This window comes from Malus sylvestris, chromosome 5 (assembly GCF_916048215.2).
Source record: "Malus sylvestris chromosome 5, drMalSylv7.2, whole genome shotgun sequence".
Lineage (NCBI taxonomy): Eukaryota > Viridiplantae > Streptophyta > Magnoliopsida > Rosales > Rosaceae > Malus > Malus sylvestris.
The window spans coordinates 36,098,958-36,125,268 of NC_062264.1; the positions used below are offsets into that span (position 1 = coordinate 36,098,958).

Here is a 26,311-nt window from a genome sequence, read left to right on the forward strand (position 1 = left end):
ATCCCTTTTCCTATTCAGTTTCTTTGAGTTGGTCCAGAATCCTAGATTCTCGAGCATAGAATTTTTGAAGTTTACTCTAGTGTTGTGACTTTAGGTTACAATGTTGGATATTTGGATTTCAAGTAGAAAACTATGACAAACATTATGGAGTTGGCTTGTTAAACTTAGTGGGGTGATGTTTGATCATGATGGTTGATTAACGTAGTTAAATGCTAATATTGTGTATTTTTTATTCATTGAATCGACTATTTGTTATGATGGTGGAAATTGTCGTTGAAAAACAGTGTGCTATATGTGAAAAGTGACATGACAATCTTGGTTGTTATATGAATTCGTTAAGTAGTCTGAAATCTAGTAATTCGTGCTTATTAAGTTGTATTGAGTAATTCTGGAGCTTTATATTGCCTACAAACCTCAATCCAGAAAATGAATAGGGTCGTTGCCAAACACCCCAAAATGCTGACACACCAAAACAAAAAAGCCCCTCCATAGAGGGTGCCACTATTGTCAAAATTGCAGTCATGAAGGCAGCGCGAGTTTCAGTGAGAGCACTGAGCTTCAGCAGTCGAAAAAAACCAGAGCGGTGAGGTTCATAGAAGCAGCAGAAAAGGAGTAAAAAGACAGAAATTTAAATCTGACATGACCTTCAGAGCGTCACGCATGGCAGCTCGATCCTTCAGGCTCCTCTCACATTTGCCTTCCATGCACGCCCCAACTCCTCTTCTCTCTCGCCAGGTAACCCACCACCTGTTTGTCATATGTCCTCTCTCTCTCTCTCTCTCTCTGTATTTATGTTGCCCAACAGTTGCAATACCCTCACGCTCTTAACCGTGAGCAGCACTAGTAAGTGACTCTCTCCCTCTGCTTGCATTGTATGATCATGGATGTGTACGTTTTGGGTTTGATTAAATTTGAGTTTGGTTTTGGATATTGACTATCAATTTGATTGAGGTTGATCAGGTTGGCAATTGCCTCAATGTTCTATGCGAAATATTGTTGCTTTATGTAAATTTCTGGGTTTTTTGTTTTAAGGTTTCTAGCTTTGCTGTATCCCCATTCGATTGCTTTGTTATATGATCGAGATGGGTCTCCGTGATGATGGATTGGATTGAAAATGGGATGTTGCTAAGGTTTGGGATGTTGAAGGAGCTTTCCAATTTTTATTGGAACCACTAAATGCTGATATACTTTGGTTTTGTTCCATGCATTTTGAATGTGTTCTCAGACTTGCAGGAGGATGTCAAGTGTTTTCATGCTTACCCTGTGGATTAATATCTATTTTTTTCCTTCGCCATCTTACAAAATTAAGGGTCTTCTTTTATTTGTTTTAATACATATAAGGTTATTATGTGTTTCTTGATATGAGGATATTTCTTCTTCTTCCCACTCTAGTAGTACTGTTTGATTATGTTTAGATTATTCTTCGGTATAGTCAAGAAGTTGTAACATGATCCGATTTTGTCTTCTACAATTTATTTTTAGAATTGTCTATCTTGAAGTTGTATTTTTTTTGTGTGTATATATATCAAAGTTTGAATGCCGGATTTGGATGTGTCAGATTAGCATGGACGCGAAAAGCTTTGTCTCTCAGCTTAATGGTGCTGGTCTCTTACGTAGTCAAGGCCTTATTGGGGGGAAATGGTCTGATGCATATGATGGGAGCATTATAAAGGTATGTACCAAAGATCTCTTTATTTGCCCCTTTGGATGACTGGTTCCGATCCTTCAAATATCCATCTATTTCCTATCATGCAGGTTCAGAATCCAGCAACCGGCGAAGTTATAACAACTGTTCCATGCATGGGTCAAAAGGAGACAAATGATGCAATATCTTCAGCCTATGGTGCATTTAGTTGTATGGGAACTGATCCATATAGTGAATTTGTGATTACATTAGACGCTTGAAAAAATTTATCTTCTGCATTTAGCATACTTCTTTAAACTGAGTTAACAGTGCTTATGTGTTCATCACTTTGTAAATATGGAGGGCGTCATATTTAACATAGCTTGAGGTTGTAAAAAATTCTTTTACTAATTTAAATATCTAAACTTTCTTCATGTAGCTTGGAGCAAGCTCGCTGCTTCTGAAAGGAGCAAGTATCTGAGGAAATGGTATAATTGCTGTTCTGTGATTCTATATCTGTTTGTTGTAGAACTATCATTTGATCTTGAATCTTGATATTCATATTCCTTCCCTTCCTTCAAGGTATGATCTACTAATTTCCCACAAAGAAGAGCTTGGGCAACTGATTACCTTGGAGCAAGGGAAACCTCTACGAGAAGCGATTGGTGAGGTATCTTATTTCAGAGTTTTGTTTAAGGAATTTAAGCAATCAGCTTTAGCTTTGAATGCGTTGCATTTTCATTCATCATCGACATGTCACACAGATTGATATTGCAGGTGAACTACGGGGCTGCGTTTATTGAGTTCTATGCTGAGGAGGCAAAACGTGTATATGGTGATATAATTCCAGCTACTCTTGCTGATCGGCGACTGTTTGTTTTGAAGCAGGTGATTTGATATGCATCTTTGATGTTCTGATGTCCTATATTTACTCTGAATTAGAACTAGTTCATCCAATAACCAAATATTAGGAATATTTTTTATTGGTTTGCTGAAAAATTCTTTAGAAAAGGAAAGACACAAAAGATACATTTCTGTTTATGTTAAATTTTCTGTTCAATCATATAAGTACACCAACAAAAAACTCTTCAAAACCCGTCCAATGAACAACTTCAGGGTTTTGAAGATTGCTATTATATGCTTACTGTATAATAGACCAACAGAAAGATGTTTGGTCTTCTTTTTTGGTGGAAGGCAGGGGGCTGTATTTACTTTTATGGTAATTTGTTGACCTCTTATTAAATTTTAATTTGCAGCCTATAGGTGTTGTTGGTGCAGTTACTCCCTGGAACTTCCCATTGGCTATGATTACCCGCAAGGTATTTTAGTATTATTGAATTGTGCAGATTTCATTGAGGGAAAGCATTCCAATCTTTCAGTGCATGACTATCATTACAAAATCTCATATTCTACTCCCCACTTTGTTTAAGGTTGGTCCTGCTCTTGCATGTGGCTGCACAGTAGTCATAAAACCCTCTGAGTTTACTCCCCTCACAGCTTTAGCAGCAGCTGAGCTCGCCCTTCAAGCTGGAATACCACCGGTAATGTTTCTTACATGTACACACACACACGCACACATATACACTTCGTATTAAGGTTAATGTACATTTTTTTCATTTGCCGTTCGAGTTGTGGGTAATGTTTCTTACCTGGAAGCTGTTGTAATACTTGTTCCGGTTAATATTTCTTACAGTCAAGCGTGGCATGTAATATAGATTGTCATTTGTCACTTGAGTGCTGGAAATGAATGTCTTAATTTCTTGGTTAGTGCTACAAGTATTTATAAAGCTGTAGGTATTTATGTTTTAACAATTATGGTTTTATGAATGGTTGATTTTGGTAGACTTTTCCCATCATGGCCACAAAATATGTTTTCCATCTTTACTCTTCCAAAGAAAAGAACAGTTGAGACCAAATATCCATTTGGAGATTCAATCATCGATGGCTTTTTACTATTCTACATCTCAGTGTTGAGTATTGACAATTTTTATTTTTAGAAAGAAAATTCTTGATGCATGACCATGTTCTATGAAACATCTGTTGTAGCTTCGTGTTGATTTTACATCTTCTCTAAGGAACATATTGGCTTCCCAAACTTTGCTTCAGTCATCACTCATCAGTCATCGCAGTTGACTTTTACTGATTCTTCCGTTTCTAATAGTGTTTACCCTTTGTTATATAGGGTGTGGTGAATGTGGTTATGGGAAGTGCTTCTGAAATTGGGGATGCTTTACTTGCAAGCCCACAGGTGTATAGTTTATACATAAGCCAGTCCTTTCTCATGTGACACAATAATGCACTTTTCCTGTGGAGGTATATGGCTTTAGAAACTATAAAACATTAACCATTCTTGTATCATACAACTTATCTAGGTAAGAAAGATCACGTTCACAGGCTCAACAACAGTTGGAAAGAAGTTGATGGCCGGTGCAGCTGGGACTGTTAAAAAGGTAAAGATATAGGTTATTGGATATAGAGTTTTGGAAAAAAGTTGATGGTCCGAGCAGTTGAGGAATCATGTGGTAAATCGCTTTTGTTTATTGATTATTTTAGGTATCTCTTGAACTTGGTGGCAATGCACCTTGCATAGTCTTTGATGATGCCGACCTGGATGTGGCTGTGAAAGGAGCTGTGAGTAAAACTGTCTAAATGCATTTTAATTGTGTTGTTTCCATATTGTATCTATGCTGATTTATTTCACTTTTGCACCTATTTTAATTATTTCCCCAATCAAATACTTTTCTTTGACTACTTTGTGGAGGAGGATTTCTCCAAGTCCAACTAGGACCTAAACTTCTCAATCTGCGATAGGGTAACATTTTATCAGCTAACATTTGCATTCATTAGTTACTTACTCGACATGGAAATAATATATGCATCCAACCTGATTGTTTGGTTTCTATTTGGTTATTGATTCCGAAGAATTAAAGCATCAATCGTGCACAGTAATGTTTTCCTGAATAGGAAGTGTCGAGTGAATGTTGTAGTTTCAAGTTTTTCTAGCTATGTACTAGCAGGAAATATGTTCCCATTTCCGGTTGATGAAGTTAGCTACAGCTATATCCTATTTGCGCTGTTGGTACCTTGTACCTTTTTTTGTTTGTTTGAAAGTACTTCCTTTTTACAGTCATCAGCTGAACCATCACCCACAATTTGTTTTGTAGCTTGCAGCAAAGTTCCGTAATAGTGGACAGACATGTGTTTGTGCAAATAGAATTATCGTACAAGAAGGTAGGGATGGGAACACATTTAACTAATAAGTTACAAACTCTATGCTTTTTGAAATCATACTGCTGTTCAGTTTGTATTACTTTTCTAATTGAGTGAATGCTCCCTCATGTATAGATTCTGAGACTGATCATTGGCGTATGCTTCTATAAACATTGGAAGTTCCGGTGTCTGTTTTTCCATTAAGCAGCAATTGCTTTCGAATGGCATGTATCAGATTGTGATAGCGAGGCCTGCTAATTCTTGAAAGTCCTTGTTACAATACATGCTCCCTACTCCCTAGTTATTTAAACACCATTATTTTTGTAGTTTGCAACTTTTATATCCTTTATTATTTTTCAAGTATTATGCTCATTACCCCGCCGTGGGGGGGGGGGGGGGTGGGTAATTACGTGATGGTTGGGAATAACGGAATGTGTTGACTTCTTTTATCAATAAAAATTGTTTTCCAAGAGTTCCAACCATTCCTTTTGGCTATATATGCTCTTATAAAAAAACAAGATTTTGTATGCAGACTAGAGTGGGTAGTTGTGATGTATCTGTTGATTCTGATTTTAATACTTAAAGTTCTTGTTCCCATCTGGATTAACAAATCCAGATTTTTCCTCAAGTTTATGTCCTGATTTTGATTCTTGCATACTGAGATTTTCATGCAATTTAGGACTCAAAATGCATAGTGCTGGTTTGTAAGTAAGTTTTTATCTGTTCAGGTATCTATGAGAAATTTATGGATGCTTTTGTGAAAGCTGTCCAGAATCTGCAAGTTGGGAATGGCTTCAGTGAAGGTGTGGTGCAGGTAGTCTCTCTCATGCATTTTGTTCTAACTTCTATTGTGATCGCCTTTTTGGTTTCCAGGGTTTACACTTGGAGCCACCACTATGTAACCATGGTTTAACCTATTGCTTTCATTTTTTTTGCAGGGCCCTTTAATCAATGAAGCAGCGGTACAAAAGGTTTTCTTTTCTTTTTCAAATTTGTATTCCATTAGAATTGATGTATGACATCTTCCCTTCAATCTTTATGGATTTCTGTATATCACTTTGGGAATTCACATTACAGGTCGAATCATTTGTTCAAGATGCTGTATCAAAGGTTAGTTTTCTACATTTTCTTTTGATCTATGATGTTGGTACCATAAGAATATAACCTTGACCTGGGAGAACTATGTGACTTTGTTGCGGCATTCAAGCTGGTTGGAACTAAGATCAGTTTCATGAAACATTGACTGCCATTTATCTTCCTCTTTACTGTTATGTTGCTATTCCAGTGTTTTTTGTGTTTCCTCACTTATTCAATTAGTTGAGGACATAAAATAAATGAAACTTTTCATTCAAACAGTACCGACTCGAATTCTTTAATGATTGATCTTTTTAAGGGAGCACAAGTTGTTGTTGGAGCCAAGAGGCATAGCCTTGGAATGACTTTTTATGAGCCTACAGTTCTCAGGGATGTCAAGAGTGATATGCTAATATCAAGGTAAATACTTGGAAAAATTATATGATATGTTAGCAATATTTGAATTCCATAATCAAACTATTAGGATTTTTTATTTGAACTAATGAACCTTAACACTCGTCACTCTGGCTGAGATGATTGTAAAGGTGCTTTGGGGTCTGCAAATTTTTATTTGGTTGTGCTCAACAACTATTGGCTTCTGTTATTTAGTAGATTATGTGCACTAAAAAAACGTTGTATCTTGGTTCAGAGAGGAAGTATTTGGGCCAGTGGCACCGCTTTTGCGTTTCAAAACTGAGGAGGAGGCTATCCGCATTGCTAATGACACCAATGCAGGTTCTTTTTTGAGCTTCCTTTTCCTATTTTGATACATTGTCCTCCATTAGACCCTAGAGAAACTGGTGAACTTTTTCATTCAAAATTGTATCCTGCTGCTCGTAAACACATTCCCGCATGCATATACAGGGTTAGCTGCTTACATATTTACAAATAGCATTCAACGTTCATGGCGTGTCTCTGAAGCTCTTGAATATGGACTTGTTGGTGTCAATGAAGGCCTAATTTCGACAGAGGTGGGTCCCAAACTGCATCCACCAGCAGTTTTGTTTTCTAGCTCTTGTGTTATTTATGAGATTATCTGTATCAATGAAGGTGGCTCCCTTTGGAGGTGTCAAACAGTCTGGTCTTGGACGAGAAGGTTCCAAGTATGGGATGGATGAATATTTGGAAGTAAGTTTACTGAATATACCACTTTTTGTTATAGTTAACATAACATATCGAAATGGCCCGATGTATCAGTAGATTCAAATGTTGCAAAATGTCCGTTCACGCCTGTCTTGTAGATGAGATAATTAGGCACTACATACAATACTCTCGTAAGAACGATACTTCTATGTGTAATATTAAGGCAATTCTCAATGCTGCATTGCAGGTTAAATACGTGTGCATGGGGAATATGAGCAGTAACTGAAGTGCTTGGTTTCTAGCTGGATCATTGCCAAGCTTAAAACGCAAGTTGGAACTTGATGTAACCTTTGTTACTTCGAAAATGTGTTGTACTGGGAAAATAAGTGTCTAGTTTGGTGTAGTTTTGCTACAACACAAAATAAAAGTATTCGTTGTAGTAGAAAAGTATATTTTAAGTTCCAATGTAATTTTATGAGAACATAAATAAATTTTCAGTTTTGATGTTGCAACCAGTTGTGTTTTTTTTTTGTTTTTTTGGTACCAATTGAAATCCATAGCAAAATTTCTAGGTATCCAACCGACCATTGTTTTATGAGATTTGAATTTGGGTCTTTTTTTGACAGAGTAAACTAGTGGATGAGATTGAGGTTTAACCTCAAATTCAATTGGCAATAGGGGACTAACCAACTCCTTACACAGTTTTGCAAGGTTTCTTAACTTTTGGACGTGGAACATTCATTCGCATTTACGTACATTCTCCCTACGTGATTAAATTTTAAGCTTAACACATAAAAGATATATTGGTGATGTAGAGTATGCATTGTCATTGGACTTCACATCCGGATAAGATTAAAGAAGTTGATTTTTCACCCCAAACTAATTGGAAATTGAGGGAGTGCCTAACACTAAAAATATTTGCAGAGTTTTAACTTTCGGATGGGAGACATTACTTCACATCGGGCAGACTTAATGGCAGTTCCCAAATGAACATTGGTCAAATTACAATATCAGATTAGGCAATTCCCAAGTAATGGCGAAGTTGTTACAAAATTGGAGGCCCCAAATTTTTACCACTATCTTCTAGCCAGGCTCGGGCTAGCTGGGTTGGGCTAGCTAACCCACATTCTATAGGAACTTGTCAATTTTTTTCCCTAACTTACTAAAAGATAAAAAGTACAATAGAAGCTCAGCAGCTTGTCCAAGTGTTCTGAATTGATTCAATTAGTAAAAAAATTAGGCTTATTTTAAGTTATGCGGCGTGAAACTCGATTTTATCTCACTTTGCTCTTTATAACTAAAAAGTCACCTCTTTATTCCTTAAAACTCAAAGTTCGCTTTATTTTGCCCCTATAACTCGATTTTGATCTCATTTTGTTCCCTGAAACTCGAAAGTCGTCTCTATAAAACTCAAAATTCGATCAACATTTCCTTAGATCTGTTAATTTCTTATGTGAGTTTGATATGGGTGTGCCAGGCTAATCAATTTATTTTTTTTTATTTTTTCATCTTTTCAATTTCTTTTAAACTCAATATTCTCCGATTGTTGAATGTTAACGCATAATTGAGATTTATAATCAAATTTATTGCACATGTGGCATAGTCTTATTGTGTGTTGGGTCCCACATATGTTTTAGGAGGTGACCTATAATTTTCAGGGAGAAAAAAGAGCTCACAAGTCAAAGTGAAACGATTTTTGAGTTTCAGGGAATAAAGTAGTGATCCTTTTGAGTAACAAGGAGCATAGTGAGACCAAAATAGAGTTTCCAAGGGCGTAGCTAAAAATAAACCAAAAATTATTTAAGGATCATTTGATAACTATTTTATTTTCAATTTTAGTTTTTTTTTTTAATTTTTTTTCAAAACAAAAATTAACAAATTTGAAAATTCAAAAAAGCAGCTTTACTTTTTGGTTTTTCGTCTTCAGTTTGTGAAAATTTAAAACTAGTTACTAAATGAGTTTTCAATTTTCTAAAAAAGTGATATAAGAAGCTGCAAACGAAATGATGTCTCTTAATATATTGCGATTCGTGTGAAAAGATGTGAAAATGACTATGGAATGTCATATATTCCCTTTGTCAGATATGCTTTCAAGATCAAACCTGTTTTTTCATATCGTGATCATCTGAACCATTATCTCTGCTAGCAAAAAAATTAAGAAAAAAAGAAATATAAAAAGAAAAACATCATCATCAGTTCATCATTTCATCATTCACTTACTCATTGATCGAGTTGCTACAACGAAACCATGCATGGTTGATGCATGCATGCATGCAGATGCAGCAACATGCATGCAGGCTGTGTCCAGCAATCCAATCCTCCTTGGGAACTCGATAGAAAAGCGGGAAGCTTTGTAAAGTATTCAAATTGTACAATAAAGTAGGGTCCCACAAACTCACCTTCTAAGGAATATATTCATTTTATCGAATAATTCTCTATAGATCACATAAAAAGATGCTTGAAATTCAAGCAAACATGCCCTTAACACTAAGCCAACCCACTTTTCCACTCGTTTTTGGCTTTCAATTAAAACCATTATAATTATCAACTAAAAGTTAAATCATAACTTTGCTTGAATTATAATATAATCGGTGGTTTAAAGAAGAATATCTCCAATTCTAAATTGAAATGCTTTGTTTCTCTCTCACACACATTTTTGGATAGAGGAGGTGCCAAAATTATAAAAGCAATTTCGTTTACATGCAAAGGGTGTGGGGGAGGGTCAAATCTAAGGAACTCGAAATCAATCTATGCTGCAATGTTTGATTTCCTACCTGGCATGCATGCATAGGTTTGATTTCAACAATTGGGTGGGACCTGGTCAACATCTTTTACTAAATGGGACCAAATTATATGTGTATACAAGATAGGACGGTCATAAAATGTTATATATATCTTGTAAAATATTGAGCTTTGTGTAGCTCATGGAGTTCTAGATCTTTAGGAGAAGAATCTTCCTTTGATTGTCAAAGAAGAAAGCATTTATTCCCAACTGAGATTTGGGCAAATACTATTGAGAGTCATTTGTACGATTCTGGTTATAGACGAAAATGTATAGACGAATTAAGTTAATAAAATCGTGGTTTCGTTTTATTATTTCAAAATTTTGGATCCTAGATGACGTGAATTTATTTGTCAAGAGTCTACCTTCTCACTTAATTACGATAAATAAGGAATGGCCACGTGAGTTGATAACTAAAACTTGAGAAAAGTAACTTGTGACACAAGACTCAAGAGTATTGTTGAATATGCAAGATTCTTATAGCTCAAGTACTTAAGAACATTTACTTTTATACTCAAAATCTCCAGCTCCAGCTTGATTCCCCATCTTTGGGTGAAGTACTAGAACTAATTAGCATAGATAATGACTTGGGTAGATATTTGACATTTTGCGTGAGAGAGAGAGAGAGAGAGAGAGAGAGAGAGAGAGAGAGAGAGAGAGAGAGAGAGAGAGAGAGAGAGAGAGAGAGAGCTTTATTATGTTCTCCATTTTGTGTTTTCCCTTTAATTTCACTTATTGGGTCCAACCTTCATGCTGTTCATACCCTAAATGTAGAGTGAGTGGGGCAATGTTGCAACTTATTAGGTTTGACCTTACTTGAGTTGTTTTGTTTGTTGTTGCTTGGATTGGAGTAGAAATATATTGCATTGCAGCTGAGCAGCAGTCTTGAATTCCAGGAAAGTGAGATAAGGGATTGAGGCCCAGCAAATTAAGCTTTAGAAGTATAAGGTCAAGGTCCCCTACTCCTGTCATCAAAAGCTTCACATTACACCACCCTTTATGCATTGATGTTCACGTCCTCATATATTACCAACCACGTACCCTAAAGTTTTGTTCCTTATTTTCTTGTTTTTTAGTGCTTTCTCTCCTCCATGATAGAAAATCAAGCGCATTCATTAATCTTTAATCTTACAAATAAAACAGATTAATTTGGTACTTCATCTTCAATCTTGAGACTTGTTTGATGAGGGTTTTGCAAACAATATTATTTGGATATACCAATAGGCATGTAGAAAACATGTCCTACGCAGCATTGTATACATCCTGGAGTATTATGGCATGAAATGTTTAACATACATTCGATTGATATGAAAACCTATAGATAAAGATTATGTTAACTCACCACACATATTGATGAGAAGAGGGACTTTACATAGACTTATAATTAAGTAAGTTGTGTTACTCTTAATATTATCAATTCATTTTATAGTAGAACCTTAACTTCCTTCAAAGAGTAGAAATAATTTAACTTTAGAATAAGATCTAATGGGTCACATCTATATTGCCATTTCGATTATATATCTTACTGATAATCAAGTTCTTGTAATCATATATATGTCCCAAAAGCTTGATACAATGCCTAACCGTGCATTCAATAATGACAGAGTCAGAATCTTCAAAAAAAAAAAAAAAAGAGCTTAAATAAAATCGAATGACATAAAAAATACTAATATATTCCTTTAAATGAAAACACAATTTATTTACTCCTAAACACTCATTGAACCATCTAGGAGCATGAAAAACAGGGGGCAAAAATTAGAAAACTAATGGGGTTTTTGGCATATGAATCTTACATTAATACAAACATGAAAAAAATGGTAATGATACTTGAAACCTTTTTGTTGGTAATGACATAAAGGATGTGTCTTTGTGTTCTAAACACCATATGATGCTGGATATATTGGTTATAATTGGTTCAAAATAAGTATACTGAAAAAGATGGTGAAGATTTAATTATATATGTAATGATGAGGGAGAGAGGAGCATATATATATGCAGTGTTATATGTATAATAGATATATGGTTTCAGAAAAATAAGGGGGTAAATTAAAGTACAACATAGTGCCCATCATCATTGACATGCATGAGGGGTCTCACTCATATCTTAATGCAAAAAATAAAGGTTTCACATGCTAATAGAATATATAACACTACAAAGATCTCTTCCTCTTTTGGAGATAACAAACTAAAGATGCACCACTCTAAAAATACCAATCAAATTAATACTCTCTAATTACATTATAATATGATTGCATAATAGTATATTTAGCGTAGAATTGGTGGAGAGAGAGAGAGAGAGAGAGAGAGAGAGAGAGAGTAACTTTTAGCAAAGGAAGACTAGCAGCACAATGTAGAATAAGGTGCGCTTTAATTTTTTATTTATTTTAAATGATAAACAATTTTCTTTTAAACAAGGTTAGCTTGTCTCCCATGCTTTCTAGTACTTGAGAGAGAAACCAAAGGCAGCCCACCTCCTCTTCTTCAAAACCGCACCCTATTCTTCCCTATTTGCATCGCATTTGTTCTTGAATCTCTCGGTATTCCCAGAGCCCTCAGCTCTGAGTGAGAGAGAGAGAGAAAAAAACCCAAAAAAGAGAGAATAATGTTCCAACACCAACACCACAAGAAGCCATCAACTATGAATTCCCATGACAGACCCATGTGTGTCCAAGGGGACTCTGGCCTTGTCCTCACCACCGACCCTAAGCCTCGTCTGCGATGGACCGTCGAGCTCCATGAACGCTTTGTCGATGCTGTCACTCAGCTAGGAGGACCAGACAGTAATACCACCATTTGAAGCCACCTAGCTTCATTATATATAAAAATTTCATGCATATTATGCACATAAGCTCATTGATTTCTCTCTTCATTTTTCAGAGGCTACACCTAAAACTATCATGAGGGTTATGGGTGTGAAGGGTCTTACACTTTACCACCTCAAGAGCCACCTCCAGGTTTAATTTTCATACAAACACAATGTTTTTTCAAACTTCTTTTTCTTTTCTTCACTTTTACAAAAATTCCAATTTTCGGGTCGGTTATTGATATTTCTTTTTCTCTCTTTTCCCTTCTTTTCATTAATTTCTTTTGTTTCCCTTGTATAGAAATTTAGGCTTGGAAAGCAACCTCACAAGGAATTCAATGACCACTCAATCAAGGATCATGGTATGAGTTTATGTGACTCCTTTCTAGGGTTCCTTACAATACATATACATGTGTGTATAAATTTTGGACTGTTTTCAATTAATAAATTATTATTTTTCAATAAATAGCATATCTGATTTCTGTTCATTTATTTTCATGGCAGCATCTCCACTGGATCTCCAACGAAATAGTGCATCTTCTTCTGCCATAATAGGCCGCAGTATGAATGAGTATGTATATATTGTCTATTCTTGTTCTTTCTCTTCTTTTTCATATATTTTAGTAATTTTAAAATCTTGAAGTGAAAATATGTACAATCTTTATATCAATTCTACAAAGAAGTTATTTGTTTTTAACTAAAAAACTCGGTTGGCTATATATCCTTTCATGCTTTGTTGGGGGCTGTTGGGGGGGGGGGGGGGGGGGTTGGATTTTCTTGTTTAATGCATGTGAAAAACTGTATATAACGGAATTAATTCCAACATGGTTGATGCAATTAGGATGCAAATGGAGGTGCAGAGAAGACTGCATGAACAATTGGAGGTATATTTCAACTCATGCATTAGTATTCTAAGTAGTTCAGTGATCAAAAGCAAGGTTTTGGACATATATTTCATGACCTTGATCCTGATTATAGCATGTTATACTATATATATAACAGGTCCAAAAACACCTTCAATTGAGAATTGAGGCTCAGGGAAAGTACATGCAAAGCATATTAGAGAAGGCCTGCCAAACCCTTGCTGGTGAGAACAATATGGCAGCTGCTGCAGGAAGTTACAAGGGTAATATTGCAAACCAAAGTGTTAACCCTACTGACATGGGATCTTTGAAAGATTTCAATTCTCCTCTCAACTTTCCATCTTTTCAAGACCTTAACATCTATGGAGGAGATCACCTTGATCTTCAACAAAACTTGGACAGGCCACCTCTTGATCATTGTTTCATGCCGAATAACGATAACAACATTTGCTTGGGACCAAAGAAAAGGCCTAGCCCTTATAGTGGTAGCGGCAAGAGCCCTTTGATTTGGTCTGATGATCTCCGGCTTCAAGACTTGGGAACAGCCGCATCATGTCTTGGACCTCAGGATGATCCTTTCAAATCATCAGATTCAATTCAAATTGCTCCGCCATCTATCGAGAGAGGATCAGAGATCGATTCTATTTCAGACATTTACGAATCCAAGCCAATGCTCCAAGGGGATGACAAGAAGTTTGATTCGGCAAATAAACTTGAAAGGCCTTCGCCACGGAGAGCACCACTAGGCTCAGACAGGATGAACCCCATGATCAACACCGGCGTTCGACAAGGAAGAAATTCACCATTCGGGTGAGCCCAAAATCAATTGATATTAAGCTTTGAAGTATGAGATCGATCTAGGGTTTTGGTCCGTGACATGAAGGTTTCCTTCTTCTTTTTTTCTTTCTTCTTTTCTTGTACGATGTTCATTAAGGTTATTAGGTCACGTTAGGGTTTCTACTAATTAATGTATGATAAATGCCATGCATGGCAAACCTATAAAGTTACAACATTTGTTACTTAATGTGATCCGATCCTTGTAAGTGTTTGATACTTAATTTCCCCATTTCCATGGATGTCATGGAAAATTTGATCTTGACATGAATAAAACTATATATGAGTAGCAAGGTGCAACATTAATTCCACAATACTATTCATGAATATATAACTTTTTTAAATAAATAAAAATTGCGACCTGCAGGTATATTTTCTTTGTTTATTAAGTATGATTGAGAAAGCAAGGTACTGTAGAGTAATTAATATATTGTTCCTTATTACTTGCAAGTAATACAACTTCGTACTTTTTTCAAGTGATATACAGCATGAAAACTTTCATGTCTCTCGTAGCTATTAATCAAGACATTTTATTTGAAAATTCATCATGCATTCTTTAATTTCTTTTTTAATTAAAAAGAAACTTAGCTGCAACTTCTAGTTACTAACATTTAATTAGTCTTAGGAGCGTTATAGTTGCCACTTAGTACTACGGTTTAGTAACATTCTTCTTCACTTGTAAGTGATGAAAAGTCTTAGGTTTGATTCTCGCCAAAAGCGAATTTGGACCATATCATTATGGCTAGCCCGGTGTGAGGCTTAGCCCACTCCCCCACCCCTTTGGTGTAAATAATATTATTTCCCACCCCTTTAGTATGGATAATATCGTTTGTTATAAAAATAAAAATAAAAAGGTTATAGCTTAGGTCATTCTACAGTCGGTACTTTGGTTTTTACAAGCTTTTGAATTCCATAATATATAAGGGTAAGGTCAAGCAGTTGGAAGGTTTTTTTCTTTCCCCCCTCTCTCCTTTTCATTTTTGTGTTGCAGGTAATAGTACTAGTGTATGGTCAATGTGATCTCATGTATGTTATGTTGAGAGTTGTCCCACATCGGTGAGGGACAAGGTTTGTTATGTGCTTATATGATCTCGGGCTACTCCTCATATTGCCAATTGGTTTTATGGTGGAACCTCAATTTCATCATGGTATCAAAGCGGATTGTCCTCGTGTGAAGCCAAACGGCCACATGCGCTCCACGTCACCCAGTTGTTGTCCATGTGTAGGCTTGAAAATCTACCACATGTGCGGGGGCGTGTTGAGAGTTGTCCCACATCGGTGAGAGACAAGGTTTGCTATGTGCTTATATGGACTTGGGCTACTCCCCATATTGCCAATTAGTTTTATGGTGGAACCTCTTGTTAAATCATGCAGGAAGACTAGCAAATAGGAATAATGCTGCTTTTTAAGTTAGTTACTCTTCTTATTGCAGACAAAACTATTGGGATAATAACCAAGAATTTAACAAAACATAAACCCCAATAAAGTACAAGATCGTATAAGCGCTAACGAACACATGCATAGAGCACAGTAAAGAAAGAAAAATTGATTTCTATAATTTTCAAGGAACAATACTCATTTGGCATGGGAAGATCTCATAGAGGACAGGCTCCCTTTTAAAGATGAGAAAGAATTTCTACAAGAGCCGACCAATAGTATCTATCTTTCAAAGCTCCTTTTTCACTCTTTAGTCTTTCACATTCCTTGGGTGTCATACAAGGAGGACAACAAGTGTACCTTTCATCATTTTTTTCTTTACCCAACAAGTAGTATGTACATGACTTTATCCTCTTTACCCAACAATTTTTAACGCAACTACTTATTTAGGTGATGTATATAGTAATTTATTTTATCTCGCAATTCACACAAAATCAACACACTTGTTAATACAAATGTTAGATACATTGAGTCCCCCATGCAATCATAAAGTTCACATCTATTACATAAATGTGTCAACAAATGTTGGTATTGTGTGTCTAAGTTTTATTGAAAGAAAATAAAAGTCCTCTTGATTGGTGTACTTAATTTGATTTTTTATCATGCATGGATTCCAGTTACTAACATTATTATAGTAAGACAGAGGTAATGTGAGTATCTAACTGCCTCTAACAGGTGATCTCATTAAGGACTAACTAAGTAGATTAGATCCATGTAGAGTGAGAGGGGGTTTCTCTTTCGTGTGTGGAAAAAGAAAGTGATGCCATAATAGCTTTATTGGTTGCAGGGAAAAATTTAGCCACTGCAAGTTGGCAGGAAAGCTCCTGTCCGATCTTCACATAGACACAACTCAGGGGAGAGAGAGAGAGAGAGAGAGAGAGAGAGAGAGAGAGAGAGAGAGAGAGAGAGAGAGAGAGGAAAAGATGATAAAGCCTAAAAGCAAGGAAGAATACGCACTCCCACGCGTGCACATATCGAGGAAGCTTCTATCTTTATGTGGGCAAAGTTAAAGGGTACTCTCATTGCATCGAAAGCTGCTGCTATATATATGAAGCTATCTTGGTTAATTAGGTTTTTCATTTTATATAATATTACAGTAGTTTGCATGCAATAATAATATTTTGCATGTTGATTAATTTATAAGGAATCATGATCAGCATATGATTATGATTTGAGGAAGCTGTTATTCAAGGCACATTCTTCCATGCATGCAAATGCAAATCATTTGCAGTACTTCTCCAATTCACAAGTACTTTGGATTCTGCATTACTCATTTGGCAACTTTGGGACCTTTTAGTAAAGAATTTTTCTGCTACTTATTAAGTATACACCAGAAGCTTCTTTTGTCCCTCCCCCCCCCCCGGGGGGGGTCTCTCGAACCCTCGCAAAGCATTAGTACCACCACTACTAAGACACCACCTCTTGAGAATGGCATGCCTAGTTCTCTGCGTTTTCACCCCCTACCAAAAGAGAAAGCAATCACCGAAATAAAAATATTGAAAAACCAATAGCATTTATTTGATCCATAGAATAAATGAAGGAGACAAAGAGACATCCTTTAACTTAGTTAGTATCTGAAGAAGCCTATAATTTCTAGTTAATTCAAAGTTCGAAAAAGCTATTTTGTATTTGATCATATGGGATTGGCACAATAACGAATAGGGAGTGATGATCTTGAGATATTGTAGTTTGATTGATACACATATATCGGCTAACAAGAAAAAGAACTTATGCTTTGTATTTAATATGCTGTACATGTATGTACGTATGTGTGTGTGTATACACACACACATACAAATTGGTAATGATCGGATGCAATATATATCATCCACATTTAATTTAAGGTGCTCATATATTTAAAACACGTTAGAGTACTATCGTCAAGGGGGAGTATTATGTTTAATGCTTGTAGCACACTAATAAGACCCTTACTAATATAGAATACATAACTCTAATAGGATACACCCATCATAAGCCCATTAAGAATCCTTATGCATCTATACGTCCTTAAATTAAGTCCAAATAGACTAGGAACCCCAATTGAGTTTTCAAACATTAGTAGTTACAAGATATTCACTAAACATTTATAGTTACGAGATATTCAAAGTTAATATTTCAAACTCCAATTGAGTTTTCAAGCAATCCATAATTGACTAGGAGACATTGAGTAGCAATGCGATTTCTCCCAATAGGTGCGGTAACTAAAGAAAATATCCCAACACCAAGTATTGCATATTATTGTGACACATGACTTTGTTGATGAAGAAAAATATGTGTGCATTAGAAAATTATGCTGGTAACGTGTTAGAAATAAAATACAAAAAATAAGAGAGGAACTGGAAATATCAAAGTGTATCATTTTCTTCTCATTAAATCCCTATATATAGGATTAGGCCTTCCACAGTGGTTCAAGTGAGTGTGATACTTATATACAGGAATTAGACATCCTGAGTTTAATTTCTATAACACTACTGCTGTAATAGTGTGAATTCAATATATTGGTACCACACTCATGAGTTTGATATATTGGACTCATGAATCTAATATATTGAACTCATTGATTCAATAAATTGGTGTCACACTCAAAATTCGGCCCACTATAGATGTATGATTCTTATATGAATTCAATATATTAGTATCACACTAACTTTTTTCGGCCTATTGCAGAAGGCCTTACGGCCTATTTGGTGGGCTGGATGGAGCATATTATGTTCAATTAAAAGGGTTATGAGTCCAGTTCGATGTTTGACGATGTTAAATGTATTTTGGACAGGTTAGGACTGATTGGTTATGAATCTAAAATAAGAGGGGTTATGTAACTAACCCTCATATACACAGGTTACAATTATGTCTCCGGGATTTCCTTCTTAATCAGCATGGTTTCTTCTTTCTTGTGCGAACATCTTCTTCCATTTGACCTTCGATCCTCTTCAAAAATTTAGTTGTCGTTCTTCTTCAATTTTCCAGCAATCTTCTTCGATTTCATGGTTGACCTTTTTCTTCAAATTTTTAGCGATCTTATTCAATTTTGGCGGCAGTCCGCTTCTTCGATTTCAGGTGTAGTGGATTGTCAATGGGTGGTGGGTGGTGGGTTTAGGGATTTCTATTTGTTTTATCAAGGTTCTAAAAGACGTTAGGTCCTAGTCAGGGAGCTGGGCCTAGCGCCAAGGCGGGCTAGGCGAATTTAAGTAAATCTATTATATTTCGTGTAAATAAGTGTCTATTTATACTTAAAATATATATAATTTTATCATAAACTACAAAATATAATGATATATATATATTATGAAGTATTGGAACATAATGAAAGCATAGGGAACAAGCCTATAATGTGTGTTCATTTAATTATAAGTCTCTTACAATTTATTGAAAAAAATAAAATACAAAATGAAAGTTATCTATTTTCTATCTAAGTGAGTCGCAACCTAAGCAGGTGCCTAGGCGGGTCTGGGCGGGCTAGGCATGTTCCTCAACATGTCTAAGTGCCATTTCTTAATTTTCAAACAGCTAGACAATAATCGGGGTAGTAACCAACCGCCTAGCGCTTGTTAGATTTGGCATTAAATCAACATGCCTAAACTAAAACAAGAATCAAACAAGGATTAGGATATCTTGGACGCAAGATATTTGGATTTGTGTTTCCTAGTTGGTTTAGGATTTGGTTTCCTATATTCTAGGGACTTTATGTAAACCTATGACATCTATTAGTATAAATAGATGGATGTGGGATAGAATTTTATGTGTGAAAGTTTTTGAGATGCATAAGTTTGTATACTTGAGAACACTTTGTGTTTGTGAGATCTCTTGTATTTGTTGGTAATCAATAAAGCTTCCGTTGTTAGAGAGGTATTCCTATATTGGAAGAACTCTGAAATCGTTGTGTTTTGTTTATTGCTTGATTGGTTTTTGGTTTAGTTTACAACAAGTGGTATCAAGAGCTTAGGTTCTTACGTGGGTTGTGACTATCAAGCAATGATGAAGACTGGTGATTCTGTCACGCCCCGATCCCAACATACGTCCATGATTGACACGTGACGTTACAAAATACTTATATCACTCACATGCCCCGCCTCCGGGATATGGACAATGCATAACTCAAGATTCGAATTTCGTGATAATTTTTCTTATACTTTATGGCTGCATCTAACCTCCTCATTAGACTGCCTACGTACCCTCAATAGGGATCAAGTCATTCGTAGTTCAACTTCGCTATAACTCGACATATAACACATTCTATTCAAGCCAAAATGCATAACATTCCTCAATCAAACATTTGGACTTGACAAGCATGAATTATTCGATTCAAACTACATAACAACCCGCATGACAATCAAGGTTTCTATTTCATCCATCAAATAAATCATTATGTTTTGACATAAAATTGCTATTCATATCATGTAATATATCAAAGAATCAACACAGCACAATAGTATCCTCTAGTCGCATTAATCACTGATCTGATCATATTAATAACAATCATATTCAACATCATTTCACAATCATCTCAAGTAACCCATTCCATGATATCAATGAGGCACGATATTAACATTTAATTATGTTAATCAGTCAATCAGATCACACCTCAATGCACAAAATTAATAAAGGAATTCTACATAGTTCCCTGCTTGGATTTCAAGTAATAATTTGATAAATCTAATTTATATTCAAAAGATCTATTGTGGGTATATCCCATTCACTCGAATCCAAGGAACAAGTCTAACTTTTGGAAATAAGCAAGAGTAGGGATAACGGACCACTCAACGTAATCCAAATCAGGATACGATTCTAGACCATCACTTAACGGAATCACGAAGTATGAGGGATTTTAGACCATCTCTTAACGGAATCCGAGTGGATATGATTCCGGACCACTCAACGAAATCGAAGAGGATGATGGATTCCGGACCATCTCTCAACGGAATCCAAGTGGATACAATTCCGGACCATCACTCAATGAGATCGCGGAGTATGAGGGATTCCATACCATCTCTCAACAGAATCCGAGTGGATACGATTCTGGACCATCACTCAACGGAATCCAAACAAGCATATGATTCCTCCATTAAATGTACCAAGTATAACTAATCCTCTTCACTTCTAGAATGCATATGGTCCCCCAACATGGATATACCAAGCAGGACCATCAACGCGGGTTAACCAAGCAGGGTCAAGATAACCAAGTACGTAGTGATTCCCTAACGCGAATTAACCAAGCAGGACCAGCCATACACCACGTCTACATGGTGCAGTCTCGTCATCACACCTTATACATAATTATACGCATACATGCTATCGACTCCGCATATCAACCAGCATCTAGTCATATGGAGCATAACACAAGGAATTCCCTCAATTACTAATTATACTAAAAATCTAATAAAATACCTAACTCATCTCCTGACTTTCATCTCCATCTCATGCTAGGTAATAGTGCCAAGTTTAAATAAGTATTCAGCTGGCAATCATATCCAAATAATTATCAAACAATATTTAGATCCCATAATTGTCATAACATTCTTCATAATTATCATTCACATTATTAAAAGTTAATTAAGCACATGTATATCACAAACATCATCAATACACAAGCCAAATCATATTTAATTAGCATAGGTCTATGGCTAAATATATAAAATTCACATTTCAATAGAAATCATATTTATAAGACCAATTCATATTCATAAATGTACTAATATAAGAAATTAAGATAATAATCATATTTCATATATTCAAGTCGCTATCTAACCAATGTAGGCCCACTAGACTTCACTTAGTCCCCCACAGTACTAATTTTAGTAATTAGGACATTTCGAGACATGTTGATCAAAAATCAACTTTCGGTCAAAGGTAGGGTCCACAATTCTACACAATTCAATCCAGAAGATCCACACATTGAATTTCGGATCCGTAACTTTCCAAAGTCCACGTTATGCTCAAATAACAACATACTAAAATCTCAACACGATCCGACGGTCGAATCTCCGCCAATTTCAAAATTCAAGTGGTGGTCGACATTTAATTTTACAAACTTAGAAATCCAATTAGGGAAGATCCATACGTCAGATTCTTGATATTTAGGTTTCTATGATCTAAAAATATTATGTTCTATCACGCATTAAGGTTTGGTGACGATCCAACGGTCGGATCGTTGATTCATATTTTTGACCTAACCACGTATCGTAATGAAATTAGGTTCAAACAATCAAACCATATCATAAGAATATCAATTATGAAATCAGAGCATCTAATTGAACTTAAAAGGACATCGTCGGCCCACTGGTCAGGCCGCCGCCGCGGGTGGCGGTTGGCCGCCCCGACTTGCCGGAAAATTCAACTATTTTTGAAAATTACCAAAAATTACAGAAATAAAGATCTCAAAGAGTAGAACAAACGTTATACCTGTGGCCAAGTCCAATTTGGCTTGGAAACACTTCAATTTCACTCAAACCCGCCGAAACCCTAGAAAATGGTGTGCTTTGATTCGGCTTCCAATCGAACTCAGGCGCCTCCAACACTACTTGGGATTTGTTCCTAGGGTTGAGGGAAGTCTTTTGGTAGTGGTCATGGATGGTGAAACTTGCTGGAGCCACCGGGAAAAGGGATAAAGTTGCCGGAACACCCGTGGGTTTATGGCTTCGAACTGGAAAATGGGAAAGAAATTTGGAAATCTAACACCACCAGGATGTAGGGCTCGTCAAGGGCTTTCCATGGACACCAAGATCACCCAAAACGGAGTTCGTATGAAGGAGATATGGTCGGGTCAAAAACGATCATTCGCAGGTCAAAAATGACCCATTTCGGGTCTCTCTCCTTTCCCCTCCTTGATTCCCTTCTGATTGGTCTCCTCCTCCCCTTTTCTCTCCCGCACTCTCTCCTTTCTCCCCTCTCCCTTGCTGCCACATGGCAGCTTCTAAGCATTTATTTATTTATTTATTTCCCAACCACTAAAACGTTTCTAATTTCTTCGTTATAACTCCATTTCACGAACAGTTTTCGCCTACTCATTTGTGAGATCGATCTCTATTCGAAAATATAACTTGTAACCTCGAATAGTCTACTCATTTTAAATAATTAATTTTCCAAACTTCAAACTTCGAAACTAATTTAATTAAAATCTAATTTCAAACAAATTAAAATAAATTCTCGAAAAACAATCTAAAATCTCAATAATACAAATACGTAGATTATAACAGTGAAATCCAGGAATGGGATTTCACAGATTCTACCAATGGTGATGATGTTGAAGAAAAGTCTGGCACTAGTGGAATCAATATGACGGTTCAGAGTGCTAGGTTTGAATTTGAGAAATTTGACGGAATGAACTTTGCTATGTGGCAATGTGAGGTTTGAGATGTCCTGATACAACAAGGTTTGGTTGTTGTGTTAGGAGACATGTCGTTTTTGATGAAAAAATAAGAATAGGAAAGATTGAATGCTCATGCATGTTCTACAATTCGGTTATGCTTGGGAAAGCAACAGAAGTCTGTGAAGGAATTATGGGGTGCATTGGAGACAAAATATATAAAGAATAGTGCAGAGAATCAACTGCATCTCAAGAGCAAGTTGTACAAGTTCCAGTACAAAGAAGGCACGAAGATGATTGACCATCTAGAAGAGTTTAATAAGCTTCTAGCTGAACTGGCAAATCTTAAAGAGATAATCAAGGATGAAGACAAGGTCTCGATCCTGATGAACTCATTTCCTGAATCCTATGAGCCTTTCGTAACTACTTGGATTTATGGCAGGGAGACAATTAAGTATGACGAAATCTCAAGTGCTTTTATGAATCATGAGGTGAGACACCTTGACAAGCAAGAAATGAATAACTCTGAAGCTTTGATGGTGAGAGGGAGATTGAAAGAAAAGAAAGGTTCACACATGAAAAATAGTAAGTCTCATACTAGAGGAGTCTTAAAGAATAGGAAGTTCTTGGACAAAGATGAATGTGCTTTTTGTCATGAAAAATGACACTGGAAGAAGTACTACCCTAAAATAAAATAAAAGACTAGAAAGAATAAGGATGACTCAGAAGCAAATATGATTGAAGTCGTGGATGAGGAATTTGTCTATGCCCTAACTACATCGAGCACTGTGGATTATATGAATGAGTGGGTGCTTAACATAGGTTATACCCATCATATGACTTCTCAAAGGCATTGGTTTTCAAACTTCAAAGTTATGAATGGAACTGTGTATATGGGAGATGATAACCCATGTACAACTCAAGGAATTGGAAGCATCAGGATTAAACATCATGATAGTGTGATTCGAGAATTGTAAGGTGTAAGGTATGTCTGAAATCTGAATAAAAAATTGATCTCACTAGGCATTCTCGAGTCACAAGGCTACAAGTTTTACTCCGATAACAATGTGCTCAAAGTTGCTAAAAGAGCACTTGTCATAATGAAAGTTCCTTGTAATGGCTTACTTTATATTCTACAAGGAAAGAATTTGGAAAATGGAGCGGCTATGGTAACTGATGAAGTGCAAATTGATAAAAATGACTTGCCTGCATTATGGCACATGAGGTTGGGACATGTAGGAGAAAAAGAATTGCAAGGATTGATCAAACAAGGGTGTTTAAAATGGGCAAAAATTAGAAAGATAGAGTTTTGTGAGCACTGTGTTCTCGACAAACAAACAAAGGTGAAATTTGGCTCAACTGTTAATCAAACAAAAGAGATTTTGGACTATTTTCACTCTGATGTTTAGGGGCCTGCAAAGAATGTTTCTTTAGGTGGAAAAGGATGGTTTGTATCTTTTATTGATGACTACTATCACAGATCAAGGATATATATGATGAAACGAAAGGACAAGGTTCTTGACATATTTCTGGAATGGAAGAACATGGTGGAAAACAAGACTAGAAAGAAGATTAAGATACTGAAAAGTGACAATGGAGGGGAATATACCTTTGATCATTTCTTCATAGTGTAAAAAGGAAGGGAGTACTCGGCATTTCAGTGTTTGACATACTTCAAAACAGAATGGGATTGTAGAGAGACTAAATAGTTACTTGCTCGAGAAAGTTCGTTACATGCTATCTCAAGCTAAGCTGCCAAAGATATTTTGGGCAGAAGCTTTGAGCTATGCATGTCATGTGCTTAATCAACTACCATCAATAGCATTTTAGGGTAGAACACCCATTGAAGTGTGGTCTAGAGAACCAGCTCAGGACTACGATAAGCTACAAGTGTTTAGATGCAATGCCTACTTTCATGTGAAGGAAAACAAACTGGATCCACGAGCCAAGAAAGCTATCTTTATGGGATTCAATAGTGGTGTGAAAGGTTTCAGACTTTGGTATCCCGAGTTGAACAAGATTATAGTAAGTAGAGATGTGACATTTGATGAAAGTCACATGAAATTGAAGGAAGATGTTCAGATGGTGGAGCTTAGGAACGAGTAATTGTGAATTCGCTGCCAAGTAAGGAAGCTCTAGAAGAAGAAAAATAAGGCGATCAACTTGAACATGAAGAGAGTGATCGCGAAGAAGAAACACCATCAGAAGAACTAAAGATATAAGATGATTGAATAGCCAAAGGAAGGGGAAAAGAGACATATCCTTACCTACGAGATATAAAGATTGCATGGCCTGCATGGTATATGTATTGCCAGTAATTGAGGCTGAAATTCCCACTACTTTTGAAGAGGCAGTAAATAATGAAGAAGAGAGTAAATGGTATAATGCAATGGACAATAAGATGTTTTCCCTTCACAAGAATAAGACTTGGGAATTGGTGGAGCTGCCTAGAGGAAGGAAAACAATTGGCTGCAGGGTTTATGCAAAGAATGATGGAGTGGATGACAAGAGTTTGGTAAGATTTAAAGCTAAGCTAGTGGCTAAAGGATATGCTCAGAATGAGGGAATAGATTACAATTAGATTTTTTTTCTCATGTGGTTAAGCACTCCTCCATTTGAATATTGTTTGCCCTAGTTACACATTTCAACCTTGAATTGATACAACTAAACGTGAAGACTGCATTCCTTCATGGTAATTTGGATAAAGAGATTTATATAAGATAACCCGAGCAGTATCAAGTGAAGGGCAAAGAAAGATTGGTTTGTAAGCTCAGAAAATTTCTTTATGGTTTGAAGCAGTCGCCCATGCAATGGTATTTAAGATTTGACAAGTTTATGAAGGGTCAAGACTATACAAGATGTCACTATGATCACTGTGTTTATCACAAGAAGTTGAAAGATGGTTCATTCGTGTACTTGTTAATCTATGTGGACGACATGTTCATAGCTTCAAGCAATATTTCAGAGATAGAAAAGTTAAAGGAGCAAATGAGAAGGGAGTTAGAAATGAAGAATCTTGGTGAAGCTAAGAAAATATTGGGAATAGAGATCACAAGGGATAGACAAAAAAGTTTGGTGTGTTTGTCTCAGAAGCAATATTTTGAGAAGTTGTTACAAAAGTTTGGAGTAACAAAAGACACTAATCCTGTAAGAACTCCATTAGGTGCTCACTTCAAGTTGAGCAATCAACAATGTCTCAAAACTGATGAAGATGAATGGTATTCCATATGCTAATTTGGTTGGAGAATTAATGTATGCTATGGTGTGTACTCGTCCTGATATAGCACATGCAGTTGGA

The 26,311-nt window shown here is 36.2% G+C and overlaps 2 protein-coding genes across 2 annotated transcripts; both read left to right on the forward strand.

Moving 5' to 3' along the window:
- The first annotated feature begins 396 nt into the window (after positions 1-396).
- On the forward strand, positions 397-7,503 carry LOC126624306 (succinate-semialdehyde dehydrogenase, mitochondrial-like). The gene is made up of 20 exons (XM_050293344.1): positions 397-735; positions 1,559-1,672; positions 1,756-1,855; positions 2,064-2,112; positions 2,207-2,294; positions 2,402-2,512; positions 2,881-2,943; positions 3,055-3,165; positions 3,807-3,872; positions 3,997-4,074; positions 4,178-4,255; positions 4,789-4,855; positions 5,563-5,648; positions 5,773-5,805; positions 5,912-5,944; positions 6,228-6,328; positions 6,558-6,643; positions 6,773-6,879; positions 6,959-7,036; positions 7,239-7,503. Exons 1-20 carry the CDS (start codon positions 640-642, stop codon positions 7,275-7,277), a joined length of 1,584 nt encoding a protein of 527 aa, XP_050149301.1. The 5' UTR covers positions 397-639; the 3' UTR covers positions 7,278-7,503.
- A 4,709-nt stretch (positions 7,504-12,212) lies between these two features.
- LOC126620698 (myb family transcription factor IPN2-like) lies at positions 12,213-14,573 on the forward strand. The gene is made up of 6 exons (XM_050288929.1): positions 12,213-12,553; positions 12,651-12,727; positions 12,878-12,938; positions 13,081-13,147; positions 13,418-13,460; positions 13,579-14,573. The coding sequence occupies exons 1-6, from the start codon at positions 12,376-12,378 to the stop codon at positions 14,251-14,253; spliced, it is 1,101 nt and encodes a 366-aa protein (XP_050144886.1). The 5' UTR covers positions 12,213-12,375; the 3' UTR covers positions 14,254-14,573.
- Positions 14,574-26,311: the final 11,738 nt, after the last annotated feature.